At 34.7% G+C, this 13,465-nt stretch overlaps 1 protein-coding gene across 2 annotated transcripts in view; it reads left to right on the top strand.

The window, feature by feature from the left end:
• LOC145283655 (putative ATP-dependent RNA helicase DDX56) overlaps positions 1 to 13,465 on the top strand; it is a 74,776-nt gene that overhangs the window by 12,812 nt on the left and 48,499 nt on the right. The window contains exons 1-2 of one of the 2 annotated variants that reach the window (XM_080132650.1): positions 2,113 to 2,257; positions 12,462 to 12,623. In XM_080132650.1, coding sequence (XP_079988776.1) covers positions 2,192 to 2,257; positions 12,462 to 12,623 — 228 coding nt within the window. In that variant the 5' untranslated portion in view covers positions 2,113 to 2,191. Of the gene's footprint in view, positions 1 to 2,112; positions 2,258 to 12,461; positions 12,624 to 13,465 lie in introns of those variants that run through there. The other variant, XM_080132651.1, reaches the window with a different exon arrangement.

Raw genomic sequence — 13,465 nt, 5'->3', positions numbered from 1 at the left:
GTGCGTCCATTATTATTATTACTAATTATTATTATTAATTATTATTATTACTATTATTACTACTATTAATTGTTATTATTAATTATTATTATTCCTATGATTATTATTAGTTACTATTATTATTATTTTTTTTATTATTATTATTTATTTGTAGCTGCAACTAAAGGAAATGGCTGGGGGGTGATAAGCAAGAAGAGAGAAAAGCGAGTACTCACCAGAGGTTAATTTCAGCAGGTGCTTGGGGAAATAGCGTCAATTAAAAAAAATTTTTTTTTCATATATATATATATATATATATATATATAAATATATATGTATGTATGTGTGAATATATAGTCAATGTTCTTAAAGAAAAAAAAACTGAGTTCATCGATGCACACACGTGTTCCAAAAATTGGCTTCACACACGTGCGTCTGGAAGGTTCCGTTTTTTTTTTGTGTGCGGGTGTGTGACCACACATGTTCCAAAATTGGCTTCACACGCGTGCGTCTGGAAGGTTCCTTTTTTGTGTGCGGGTGTGTGTGTGTTTTAGAATGAAATCTGGGATTCTGTATTGATTCTTAAAGTCACTTTTTTTTTTGTTACAGAATAGTTTTTAGACCAGATTTTATTTTAGTCATTTATCTGGTGATAGTCACGTAAAAAAGTTTTGTTTTTTTATGTTTTTTTTTACTGCTTATTTTTCTAGTTTTTTTTTTTTTTGCCTCTTTAACATAAACCGTTTCACAAAAATAGCAAAAATATATATATTATCGGCATTTCTTGGAAAGCAGATTTATATATACTTTTTTGTAAGGTTTTACTGTAGTTTTAGAAAGGCTTTTTCTTTTTTTTTCTTTTTATTTTACTCTGTCACGTTCTCATCGTTTTTTTTTTTTTTTTTTTTGTTCATTGAAGATTGCATGTATATACACACGTCGGGAGTTCACCAAATTATGGCGGTTACCATAAATTTTAACGACGTTTGAAGAAGGGTCACTATTCCGGTCTGTCTCCCTTTTGGGGCACCTCTGAAATTAGAGAGAGAACAAGAGTGCTGAAAAAGAACGGTTGTGGAAAAGAAAACATCGGGTTATAATTAAGTGCGACAAGACTTTAGGATTCATGATGTTTTATAAAAGTTTCCAAGATATAGAGGTGCAAAGAGGATGGTACATTTCTTTGATAAAAGTCTTTACCCAGGGAAACTGGTCCGTCGCATGTGGATGCTTCTATCTTTCCCGCATGTCTGAGACAGATTTCTTCTTTGTATCTCCCTCCAACACAGTCCTCTATTCCGATTGGCTGAAACCTCTGGTGACATTGAGAGAAGGAAAGAAGGGAAAAGTAGAAGAGTAGAGAAAAAGAAAGAAATAAGGGAAGCATATCGTAGCAGCATCATAGTAGTAGTTCACTACATATCTAACTGAACTTGGGAATCTTTCTGCACGATTTTTTTACAACTCTTTTTCACCTCGGACAAGGTGTATTTCCACTTGGTTGTAATGGGCTACTACTTAGTATCATGTCTAATAGGGGATTGTGGCCAGTTGTGTAATGAGATGTCTGGGTGTTCACATTACATTTAAATTTTTGCATAGTACAGCAAGGGAAATTCCAAAGTCTAACAGTTCGAGAGAAGAAACTATTGGGATAGAAAGCTTTCCAGCATCTAGAAACCTTAATAGAGAAGGGGGGATTTTACTGCTTGTCAGATTAGTCGGAAGTATGTACGTCAAGGGGGCACAAGTTCTATGAGTTCATCAGAGCACATTCCATTAAAGTACTTGTAAAACAGGATGCAAATCTGTTTGACCGAAAGATTCCCGAGTTTGACAAGATATATTCGAAGAAAATTCGCCAAAACGTTGTGAAAAACTGAAGATAAGAACAGGAGTGCGAATAATCCAACTAATATAATTACTAGGGCTATGACAACAGCATATTCTTTTTCTTGTTTTGACTCTCGAGTATATATCTGGCACAGTTAGACATAGTTAATCAACTGAGAACTACATCACTCTATATAACAGCATATAAGATATCAACGGATACACACTCGAGAGTGAAACAACGAAAAGAATATGCTGTTGTCATAGCCCTAATAATTACTTACTTATGCCGGAAGATTATTTGACGGGGAGGTTTACACCGGTTTAGGCATCTTCCGGTCTATTTAGTTTATCGTTTACTAACGCTTATACTGGCGACATGACTGATGAACAACATGAAGTTTTACAATTCCATGAAATGGGTCTCGACGATCGAATTCTACAGGTAAAATAATGTTAATTTATTTTCCAGCTCCCATCATTTTATGTAAGTTTTCGTGAATTTACTAATGTTTTAGAGAAAAGCAAAACGAATGACCCCCTATCGTCAAACAGAACCCACGTGGCTATTTTTTTTAATTATTATTGTACGCAATAACTTAATACTAATTTTAATGGTGACAAATATTTTTGATCACTAATTGCTCAGATTTTTTTAAATTTCGTACTAATTACGCTTGAAATTTCGGTGCTAGTGCAGAGAATGATCCGCGCTATTTTTTAAATCGTATTTCCAAGCTTATTTAAAGTTTTATGGGGTTTGTATTACTGTACATATAGATTCGAAAAACTTGTTAAAAAAACAAATATATAACAAATAAATGTTATCAAAGACAAGATAAGTTACTTTTCTACCTAACTAGATATATTTTTGGTATTATTATACAAACGCCGTGACAGCGTTAGGGTTAGGGTTAGGATTAGGGTTAGGTTTAGGGTTAGGGTCAGGGTTAGGGTTAGGGTTAATTCGCTGTCACGGTGTTTGTATAGTTTTACCATATTTTTCGTGTTTTTATTCAATGTAACATGTTTATTCAGCTCGAAAAACAGTGTTTACCGATGTATTGGAAAATTCAAGATGGCGCCTGATGCTCTCTGTAACACGATAAGTTTGGGAAAAGGTGTTATAAATAAAAAACTAGACAAAATACTGTTAAAAACTCGCTCAATATATGTTACCGTGACATAGGTTGACCTATATTCGGCGGGTTTTTACAGTATTTTATCTAGTTTTTTATTTATTTGATCCGCGCTATTTTCTAAATAGTATATTCAAGTTTAATTGAAGTTGTGCTATTTGTACAGTTTAGTCAAGACATTAAAAAATGAAAATATCGAAAAAAGTTTAAATTGTATGTATCCGTTATGGAATGAAATTCTCCGAAAAAAAATTTCACTTAATTTCATCAAGTAATTTTTTTTTTTGTTTTTTTACAGCGAAAAAACAATTTGTTATGATACCGAGAAAATGTTCGATTTTTAGGAAGAAAAGCTAGTATTAAAGATGGGGAAGGATGTCAGCGCTTTAACTGGAGTTATCTCCCTTTGGCATTTCTAAAATTCAAGCATTTTTTTTTTTTAATCCAAGTTGGCTGCCTTCAACGCGCTCTCATAAAAACGTGGTTTTTCCGCTGTAAAAAAAACAAAAAAACTACTTGATGAAATTAAGTGAAATTTTTTTTTCGGAGAACTTCGTTCCATAACGAATACATACAATTTAAACATTTTTTAATGTCTTGACTAAACTGTACAAGTACCGAAGTTTTATATCTGTTTTTATTAAATTGTAAGATTAAATTACAGAATAGGTACAAAACACCCTTCCCTCTCCATGTAAAGAATGGCTTGCTAAATAATATTATTATTTCAGCTCGGATCAATAAGTACACTAGTACCAAATTTTCTACAAATGTGTAAATGAATTGACTTTAGCTCTATTTATTTATTTTTAACCTTAACATAACCAGTTTTTTCATTGATTTGCTTTCGTTGCCGTCGTCTGCCATTTTACCTTTTTGTGTGTGCGCTTCTTCGTTATTAAAGCAAAACATATCAAAAATCACGAAAAACGATAAGATAATTAATTGAAGCTTATGCATCTACGAGGTGCTTTCAATAAGTTTCCAAACTTTTTTTGGTACTCTTGCATAATTTGACCCGGATCCTCGTGATTTCCCGTCAAGCCCAGATCGGGCAAGACCGGCAATCACCGGCGTCCGCCGAGCGATGTTCAAATGTTGAAACGCTAATCCGACTGGTGCTAGTGCAGAGAGTGATCCGCGCTATTTTTAAAATCGTATTTCCAAGTTTAATTAAAGTTTTATGATATGTTTTTTTTTTATTCGAATTGTAAGGTACAAAACGCCCTCCCCTCCCTATGTTAAGAATGGCTTTTTAAATAATAACATTATTATTTACGTCCGGCTGCACTGGTACCATCCGACTTTAGTTTGTAACTGTAAGCAGACGACAATCGAATTGGAAGAAAGTAACTACTGAAAAAAAATGACGGTCATGGAAATAAATCTGTGCACGATTGAAAAACAAATGGAAACGCCGATGCGATGCAGACAATTTCCTTTTGTCAGGAAAAGAAATTGCTTTCCCAAAGAATGAGATGCAACAAATCATAAATGTTTACTAAAAAAAAAAAAATAAATAAATAAATCCTTTAAAATTACCACCATTATAGGATTTCAGGGGTGCTGAAAACGAAAATAATGTTTAAAATTCCAGGAAAGTAGTTTTCAAGATAGGAAAAAAATTATGATTTCCAAAAGTGGGGGATAATTTATCAATATTAATTTAACGTAAAATGAGCACCCAATTTATAGTGTGAGATATTATCCCACCTTGGTTTTACCCTTGGCAGAATGAAAGAAAGCAATCAGAAACACAACAGGCTCACCTCTAAACTTCAACGTAAATTTTATTAAAGTAAAAAGATTCAAATTGCAAAAGACTTTAGCTTTCTGCTGAACAGAGCTGGTAACACCCGTAAGGGTTGTAGTTCATGGTTTATCTTCGCGTTTGCAGGATTCAAGACTCCATGCTGTTTGAAGAATAGTTGCAATAAGTCGATGAGTTAAGTGATGCCTTCCAAGGATGAATGTTGTGAGTCCGGTAGTCCTGGTGGAGTTCACTGTAAATAACCATCCGAATGGCGGATACAGAACGGGTCAAAATGTAGACCTTAAAATCGTCTTGGAGAGACATTATATAAGTAATGGTGAAAATCAATCAAATCGTATTGAATGGTGTGCGAAGAATATAATGTTTTGCCCGACATAAGGGCATTGGTATTTGCAAATGATAACGTTTCGCCTATTAATGCCCTAATGTAGGGCGAAACGTTATCATTATTAACGTCTTCGATAAGGAGATGAGTTTTCACGTCCATTTGACTTGCTGTCTTTTTGAAAACTGGCACGACCTGAAACATAAAAATAACGCAAAAAATACAACAATCAATCTGATAGGTCCAAACAAAATCGTGGGCAGTCAAATTGAATAATAAGGAGCCTGCTTATTTCTGCAGAATTTCTCACACTAGCCACTTTTTTGTTGGAGGGGGGGGAGTCAACGTAAAATGAACACAATTGAATGTAAAATGAGCACCTACTTTATGACCACCTTTTTTTTGGGGGGGGGGTAAAAAACTTGTTTTCTAGGGTTTTTTGGGTGTGCTAAAAACGAATATCACATTTAAATTTTCCACAATATTTTATTTTTTTATTATTTATTTATTTAATTTTTTTTTTTTTTTTTACTATTCTGCACCCCAAATAAGGTACATTGCCACTTGGACGTAAGAGGCTACTAATTGGGACCATGTCTATAAAAGATTAATATGTTGCATTTGAATTTCTGCATATCAGAACAGTTTGGGAAGCAGGTAGCAGGAAGGGAATTCCAAAATAGCAGAGTATAGAGTAGAATACTTTCTGACATTTAGAGACGTCAACAGTGAAGGGGTGTGATTTTGTTGCTAAGTGGGGTTGTTATTCAGTATGTTATTGCTATACATCTTATAAAATGACTGACCAATTTTTATGATTTTAAATTCAAATGAACAGTTACAGCAGGAATTGGAATACAACCTACTAAAGCCTGATTGTCACAGCTGGTGAATTCCAAAAATGCAATCTGGATGTGAGGACACTTTAGAAGAACGATATGCAATAAAATTCTGTTTTAAACTTGGAAAAATGCCACAGAAACGTATGGAATGCTTTAGACGGCTTTTGGACCCTCTTGCATGAATTGAGCATCAGTTTTTGAGTGGCATAAGAAATTCAAGGAAGGCAGGGGGTTGTGAGGGATGATGAGAAGTGTGGGAGGAGTAAGGAAGTTAGAACACCAAAGTTGATTGGCCAAATAAAGAATCTCATGGATAAGGATCGTCGTGTGTCTATAGAGACAATAACTGCACAATTTGATGTCAGTGTGGGAACTGTACACACAATTATTTGTGAGAACTGAAGATACGGAAGATTTGCATGAAGTTTGTCTCAAGGGTGCTTCATCCTCGTCACAAATTATTTGACTAAGATGGGCACCAAAACAGTTCCTCACCCTCTCTATATTCCATATGTTGTTCCCTGTGACTTTTGGTTATTTCCTAAGCTCAAGGAAAACTTTAGAGGATGTCATTATGAGACAATTGAGATGAAAGAGACTGACAAGGGTCATTGACACGCTCACACAAGAGGACTTCCATGGGCCTTCCAGAAGTTGTTGGAACAGTACAAGTGAATTGCAGCCAGAGGAAATTACTTTGAAGGGGACTAAAGTTTCATGTGTGGACCATCAATAAAAGTGCCAGCAAAGGTGCAGCATCTAAGTCAAAAACTTTACCCACTCTAGAGCTATTGTCAGCCTTCTTAGTCATCAAATGACTGCCAACATTGTTGAAAGTATTCAAATGTGAGTTTCAATAGCAAGAATGTCTTTGCTAGAAATAGACGACCATGATGTGGGCATTCAATATAAATATGGATCGACTGCACAGATCCCTGCTGACATTATCACCAGGAGCATTCCTACCTCCAAACAGAGGTCTAATTTGGAATTTTGGATCTCTGGGCCATTTTAGATGAGGGACCAACTGATTTCTTAGCCTAAAAATGTTGTGAATTGTTTGAACCCAGAGAATAAAAGGATTGTATCCTCGATGGTTTCTACTGTCTTCCATGATCAGGACGAGCCAGTTGTACCATATGACAAATATTCAAGGTTGTCCAAATTATTGAATGTTACAGCATGTGTGATCAAGGTCATTGATAAGTTGAGGAAGAGAAACTTTGATTCTATTAAGATGGCTTGAACGCACTTGATTAAAGTGATGCAGAGACACTCTTTTTGGGATAAATTGGAATATTTACAAAATCCTTTGCGTAGGGTGATACCACAGAGTGGGAAGCTTAAACCTTTTTTTTTTTTTTTTTTTTGACAAGGAGGGATTAATTCGAACAAAGGGCAGAATTGGGAGGTCACTGTATATGAATATGAGATAGTTAATTCTTTACTTATTGCTAAGGATCACTATCTTACTAATCTCATTGTATCGGACTGCCACCACCAGTGTAAGCATCTGGGTGTTCCTGATACTTTAAATAAAGTTAGGCTATCCAAGTATTGGATACCACAAGGTAGGCAAACTATAAAGAAGGTTTTATCAAGGTGCTCCTTGTGCCAGAAATTCAACTCTATCCCATTTATCTACATCAAAATGACCCAATTTACCAAAACATTGGGTAAATATGATGACACTTTTTACACATGGAATAGGCTATACAGATCATCTGTGGGTCCCAAGAGGTGAAGAAATGGTGAAGATGCATATTCTGATTTTCACTTGTTTGGAGGTGTGGTCTATGCATCTGGAACTGATTAAGGATGTGTCTGTTCATTTTTTTCTAATGGCTTTAATCTGATTTTCCCACCTCTACAGCATTTCCTCGCATATTTATAGTGAGAATGCCAAGTCCTTTGTGGCAGGATGTGACATAATTCCTGAGTTATTTATTTCCAGTGAAGTCAAGGAGAAATTTGGGACTAGCAAGATCAAACACATTAAGATACCTTTATGCTTCCCTTGGTATGGAAGTGTATGGAAAAGACATTAAATCCTGTTTATACAAATTGATTTGATTTCCTACCTCTACTTTGAGGTACAAAATGCTGTAAATGACAGTTCCTTGACTTACAGAATTTCATCAGACTCTAGTTTGGAAATAAGCCCAAACCATTTTTTACACTCTCTAGTAAACCCTTGTTTGATTTTGAGGATGAACAGGGAGAGTATTCATCAACTGGAACTTCCCTCCCGAAAACAACTCTTGGAGTCATTGCAGGGATAGGACATTAAAAAGATTTAGGAGAATGAGGTACCAAGATTATCTGCAAATCCTATGAGAATATGCGCAAAGGCAACAAGGAGGGACTGTCTGTTATTTGTGTAGGAAACGTAGTGACTATCAAGCTGCCTAATAAGCCTCGACCATTTTAGGCCTTAGGTAGGGTCACATATTTGTTCACAGGAAATGACGGTTTGGTGAGATCTGAACAGATAAGACTTCTTACAGGTTCATTCCTTGAAGCATTTCTATTTCCTGAAGTTGTCTATTCAGGAACTCTCTCATGGCTTTCATTCTTTGACAAGCTGTACATCTGTATGTGATGACAGGACTCTAAAGACAAATTTATCTTTAACTGACCTTTGACCACTAAATATTTTCGTTTACTAGCCCAATAGAAAAGTTACTACCCAAACCCACATGATTTTTTAAATATGACATCTTTTTTCCATGACAAATAATTACATAAAAATTTTTTTCTGTATTTTATTTTTTTCTGAATAAGTACTGAATTTTATGTTGAGACTTGAAGGTATGCACATTTGAATTTATTCAGATGTTTAACAGCTTTCATTAAAAAAAAATATATATATATATATATATATATATATATATATATATATTGTTCTATTAAACTTTTATTATTTAAATAATTTGACTTAGCTCGTTTTATTAAAAAAAATAAAGATTGAAGACATTTTTCACTAAGTAATGAACTTTGGAAGAGTGTGAAAAAAAAAACACAATTGCCGACGAATAAGCATTTTATTATTTCTAGTCGGCACTTGGAAAAATCACTTGCAAATGAGACTGTTTCACTCACAATGTAAACCCCTGGATGATGATTAGGGCTGTGACAACAGCATATTCTTTTTATTGTTTTGACTCTAGTATATATCTGTTAATATCCGATATGTTTTTATATAGACTGATGTGGTTCTTGGTTGATTGACTGTGTCTTACTGTGTCGGATATATACTTGAGTCAAAAGAATGAAAAGAATATTCTGTTGTCACAACCCTAATGATGATAGTCCTATTGAAGAGGGCTTGTTTGGGTTTGGCTTGATTGTGGTGAACCAGATGATGGCAATGCCATGATAGGTTGTGACTACTGTGATGTACCATTTCTTCTGTGTTGATCTATATTAGGCTCCACCAGCAGAGGAGAGTTGTTGTTAGAATTGCCTCAACCAAGACATTTCCTCATTTCATTCTGATAGGTTTGCGAATGATTCATTAAATGACAATACTGAACACTGATATGGATTTGTCAGGGTATGTTTGACCAGATGATGTTAGTCTGATCATATGCTGTGATGGGTGCAATGACTGATACCATTTCAACTGTGTAGGCATACGACAGATTCCCCCAGAGGGTTAGAGTCTGAATTGCTTAAGTTTGAGGGACTATTAGTCAAGCCTCTAAAGATTTAATCAGTTACTTCCTTTTTCTTTTTTTTCTTTTGCTTTTTTTGGCGGGGATGGAAATATGTAAGAGAAAGTTACTTACCCTCAATAGCCTCTGGTTTGGGGAGACAGATGCAAAAGTGCCTTCTCCCTTGTGACTATTTTTATATTAATGTGACATCATGTGACCCTTGGTAGGGGTCAAGTTTCATGGATCATGCTAAAAACCAGATTGTTTTGACAAGTTTTTTTTTACACCTTTGTCTTTTTACAGTTGGTTCCTGTCACAGTAGTTAATCCTCTTCTATTTGTTTACGATTACTGATATTTATTACCGATATTTATTACCAATATTTATTACTGGACTTAAAGGACTTAACCTGACAGTTGCAACTGATGACAATCTGTTGCAAGAGATATTAATACAAGAGAGGGAAAGGTGTTTTTCTCTTTCTGCCAGTTATTATTCATGTGATAAGAATAATTTCTGTAATTTCACTTTTGGCGTAAGTTTTTAATGATACTCTTTATCGCATCCTAGCAAGAATTTGCTAATAAAACTCAATGTTTGCTAAATTGTCTTTGAAAACTATTTTCATTAATTATTTATTTTCTACCTTATCATTTTTTTTTTTTTTTACACAGTGATCACCACTTATCAAGGCCCGGAAGCCACTCAGGGATAAGGGTTATTGCAAGTACATTACGTTAGTGTGGAGATTTGATGAAGTGTTTACTTAAGGGGACGGTTCATTAGGAATTTGTTAACATTGAACTTGAAGACATCCAAGTTGTAGTCCGGTGGGAAGCAGGCAGACGGAACAGAGTTCCACAGGCGTGCAGTTCTAAGAAAGAAGCTTTGTTCATGGAATCTACGTTTTGATTTAGGCACAGATATAGAGTGGGGGGAAATTTTTCACAGTGGATTCAACTAGACGGGTGTTTTTCGTGAAAGATTGGCGAGGGGGGACCAGAGATTGGAGTTCAGACGAGCACCTGCCATGGAAATAACGATAAAACATTATCATTTTTCGTAAATGTTCGTTACATGACAATTAAGTAAATACCATTGGTTTGACACTATCCTGTTTGTCATCAAAGGAGCTGTGATGGTAAACCATTCATGGAAAGTATGCTGCTAACAAGATTGTCAGTGTTGTCTTGTAAAAATCAGTTTATTGCTTAAACTGTTTTTCTTCTTTTTCAAATGAAGGGAATAAGACGTATTAACAAAATGTAATCAGTTAGCGAATTTATTTACGATTTCTCAATTTTTAAAGAAGAGAATGAACTGTTGCTACATGTTATCAAATCAACAAGACTGAAGCTATCTATGTAATGAGTTGTCATCTGGATTTTTTTTTTTTTTTTTTACATGGGAGTTACCACTTATTGATGCCTGAAGGCCACTCTAGGATAAGGGTTAATGAGTGTAGAGTGGAAATGGGATACAAATGGATTATTTAGGAAGGGGGTACTCAACAAGAACTTGTTTACATTGAACTTGAAGATGACCATATTGTAGTTAGCTGAAAGTAGGTCAGCAGAACAGTTCGACAGGCTGGCAGTTCTAGGAAAGAAGCTTTGTTCATAGAATTTGCATTTTGATTTAAGCACAAATAGATAGTGGGGAAACTGTTGATATTGGTTGTAGCTAGATGAGTGTTTTTGTGTGAAAGTTTGGCAAGGGGTACCATAGATTGAAACTCAGAGGGGATCTTTGCTAGGATTGAAGAATTGGTCCATACATCTTTTTGATAGTTTTTATGGGGAATGAGTTGGGAGTCTATTTTGTACTCTGTCAAGGCAGGATAGGCTGTTTTTAGCAGCTCCTGCCCAGATATGGCAACAGTATTCCATCCTTGGACGTACTTGGCTTTTATATAGATAGAGAATTGCATCAGTAGTGAGATATCTTCTGGAGCGGTAGAAGGATCCCACCATCTTTCCAGCGACCTTGGCAACAGACTTGATGTACGTGTTACATTTCAGATCAGGAATAAAGGACAAACCCAGAAGCTTGTCAAAACATGGGGCTTCTCCTAGACATGAGCCATCCATTTCAATTGATGCCAGATGGGGGATCAGAGCATTGATGATGTAAAGATAGGAGTTTGGTTTTAGATGTATTAAAGGTAACCAGCCACATCTTCCTCCACTGAACCACGCGCTCGAGATCAGAAGAGAGAGAATCAGAGAGGACTTTGTGGTTTACAGCCTTTGATGTGTTGCCGTAGATGGTCGTGTCATCAGCATAGCGAATGATTTAAGTATGTGTTTAGCGAGATCATTGATGTAGATCAGGAAGAGAGTTGGGCCCAGGATTGACCCTTGAGGGACTCCAGCATTAATACTGCAAGCCTCTGATTTTTGTCCATCGACCACTACTCTTATGAGCCTATCGGAGAGAAATAATTTAATGATTGAGAAAAAATATTTCCAGTTATACTTTCATGATTTGTGCGAGCTGCAACCCTGTTCGGTTGTGGAAATAATTATATATATTAAACATCATAATTCGCTTGGTTTTTATTAACAATAGACTTTCAATTGATTCTCCTTTTATTTAAATCTAACCTAGTAAAGGTAAACTTTCTACTGATTTGGGATCAATTGATTTTTTTTTTTTTTTCAATTTCTTATTTCATGTGTACCATAAGTTGAAAAATTAATTTTATATGGCTAGAATGCTAAAAATGTAAATAATGTATATCATTTTAAAGATGGATCAAAGTATCAACACTTTTGACAACCTGAACACTCATTTTTTTTCTTTCTCTAAACAATTTTTTTCTCAACATAAAATAAAACATTTATCTTAAAACCAATATTTTTTTTTTTCTATTCGTGCTTTATTGATGAAGACTATCCTTCCTTTTAGGCCATTGCTAAATTTAGATGGAGTCAACCAATGCCAATTCAAGAACAGGCGATCCCATTAGCCCTGGAAGGAAAAGATGTTTTAGTCAGAGCAAAAACTGGATCGGGTAAGACGGCTGCATTTGCCATCCCTCTTATCCAAAAGGTTCTTCTTGCTAAACAGGTAAAATGTTTTTGTATTTTTGTTTAACCATCATGTTTTTAAAAAAAATTTTTTTTATTAATATCTGTGGTAATATTTTTCTTTATTGTTTTTTACCTACAGATTATTACAAATTTTTACCTACATATTATTACAAATTGCTAACTCTGACTTACTAGAAAATGTTAAACTTTTACAGTTTAAAATATAGAATAGAATTAAATGTTACACTATTAAATTTTTTAATTAAATGTAACAATGAAGAAGAAAATGAAGTTATTAGCTTGAAAATCAGTGGACTGTTTTGCACTGTAGCTCTTTTGTAACCTAGTCGAGTCAGCATTTTGAGGTGTAACATGAGTATCCTGTCATGGACTCAAATGCATGTATAGTAGTGTTGGGACGATTAATTTGGAAATCAGGAAAATCAATACTTTTGATGGTATTGGAATCAGAAAAATTTGTGCCTATTTTCCGATGTTAAAACGGATTCTTTTAATTGTCTTATTTTTTTATTTTATTTTTGTTTTAAAGCAAAATCATCCACTGTTGGTAGTAATGATAAAATAATAAATATTTGATTTAAAACTAAAATCTAAAGATCATCCTTCACAAGTGTTTATTTTTATGTTTAAGAAAATATCTGCACATTTGACATGTGTTTTTATGGTGATCGGGGACAAAATAACAATTCTATAATTGAATATTTAGAGATTTATAAAGAATTGGAATCAGTAATTTAATATGGAATCAGTAATTCTATCGGAATCAGCAAAAATATTGGAATCGTGCCATCACTAGTATGTTGGGATTAAGAGTGAGAGGGAAGAAAGAAGGAAAATAAAGACGCGTGGCAGTTGGCA

This window comes from Euprymna scolopes, chromosome 8, assembly GCF_053919585.1.
Source record: "Euprymna scolopes isolate OS-2025 chromosome 8, ASM5391958v1, whole genome shotgun sequence".
NCBI classification, from domain to species: Eukaryota; Metazoa; Mollusca; class Cephalopoda; order Sepiida; family Sepiolidae; genus Euprymna; species Euprymna scolopes.
Note: the sequence above shows the minus strand (reverse complement) of the source record. Positions and strands in the feature narration are given on the sequence as shown.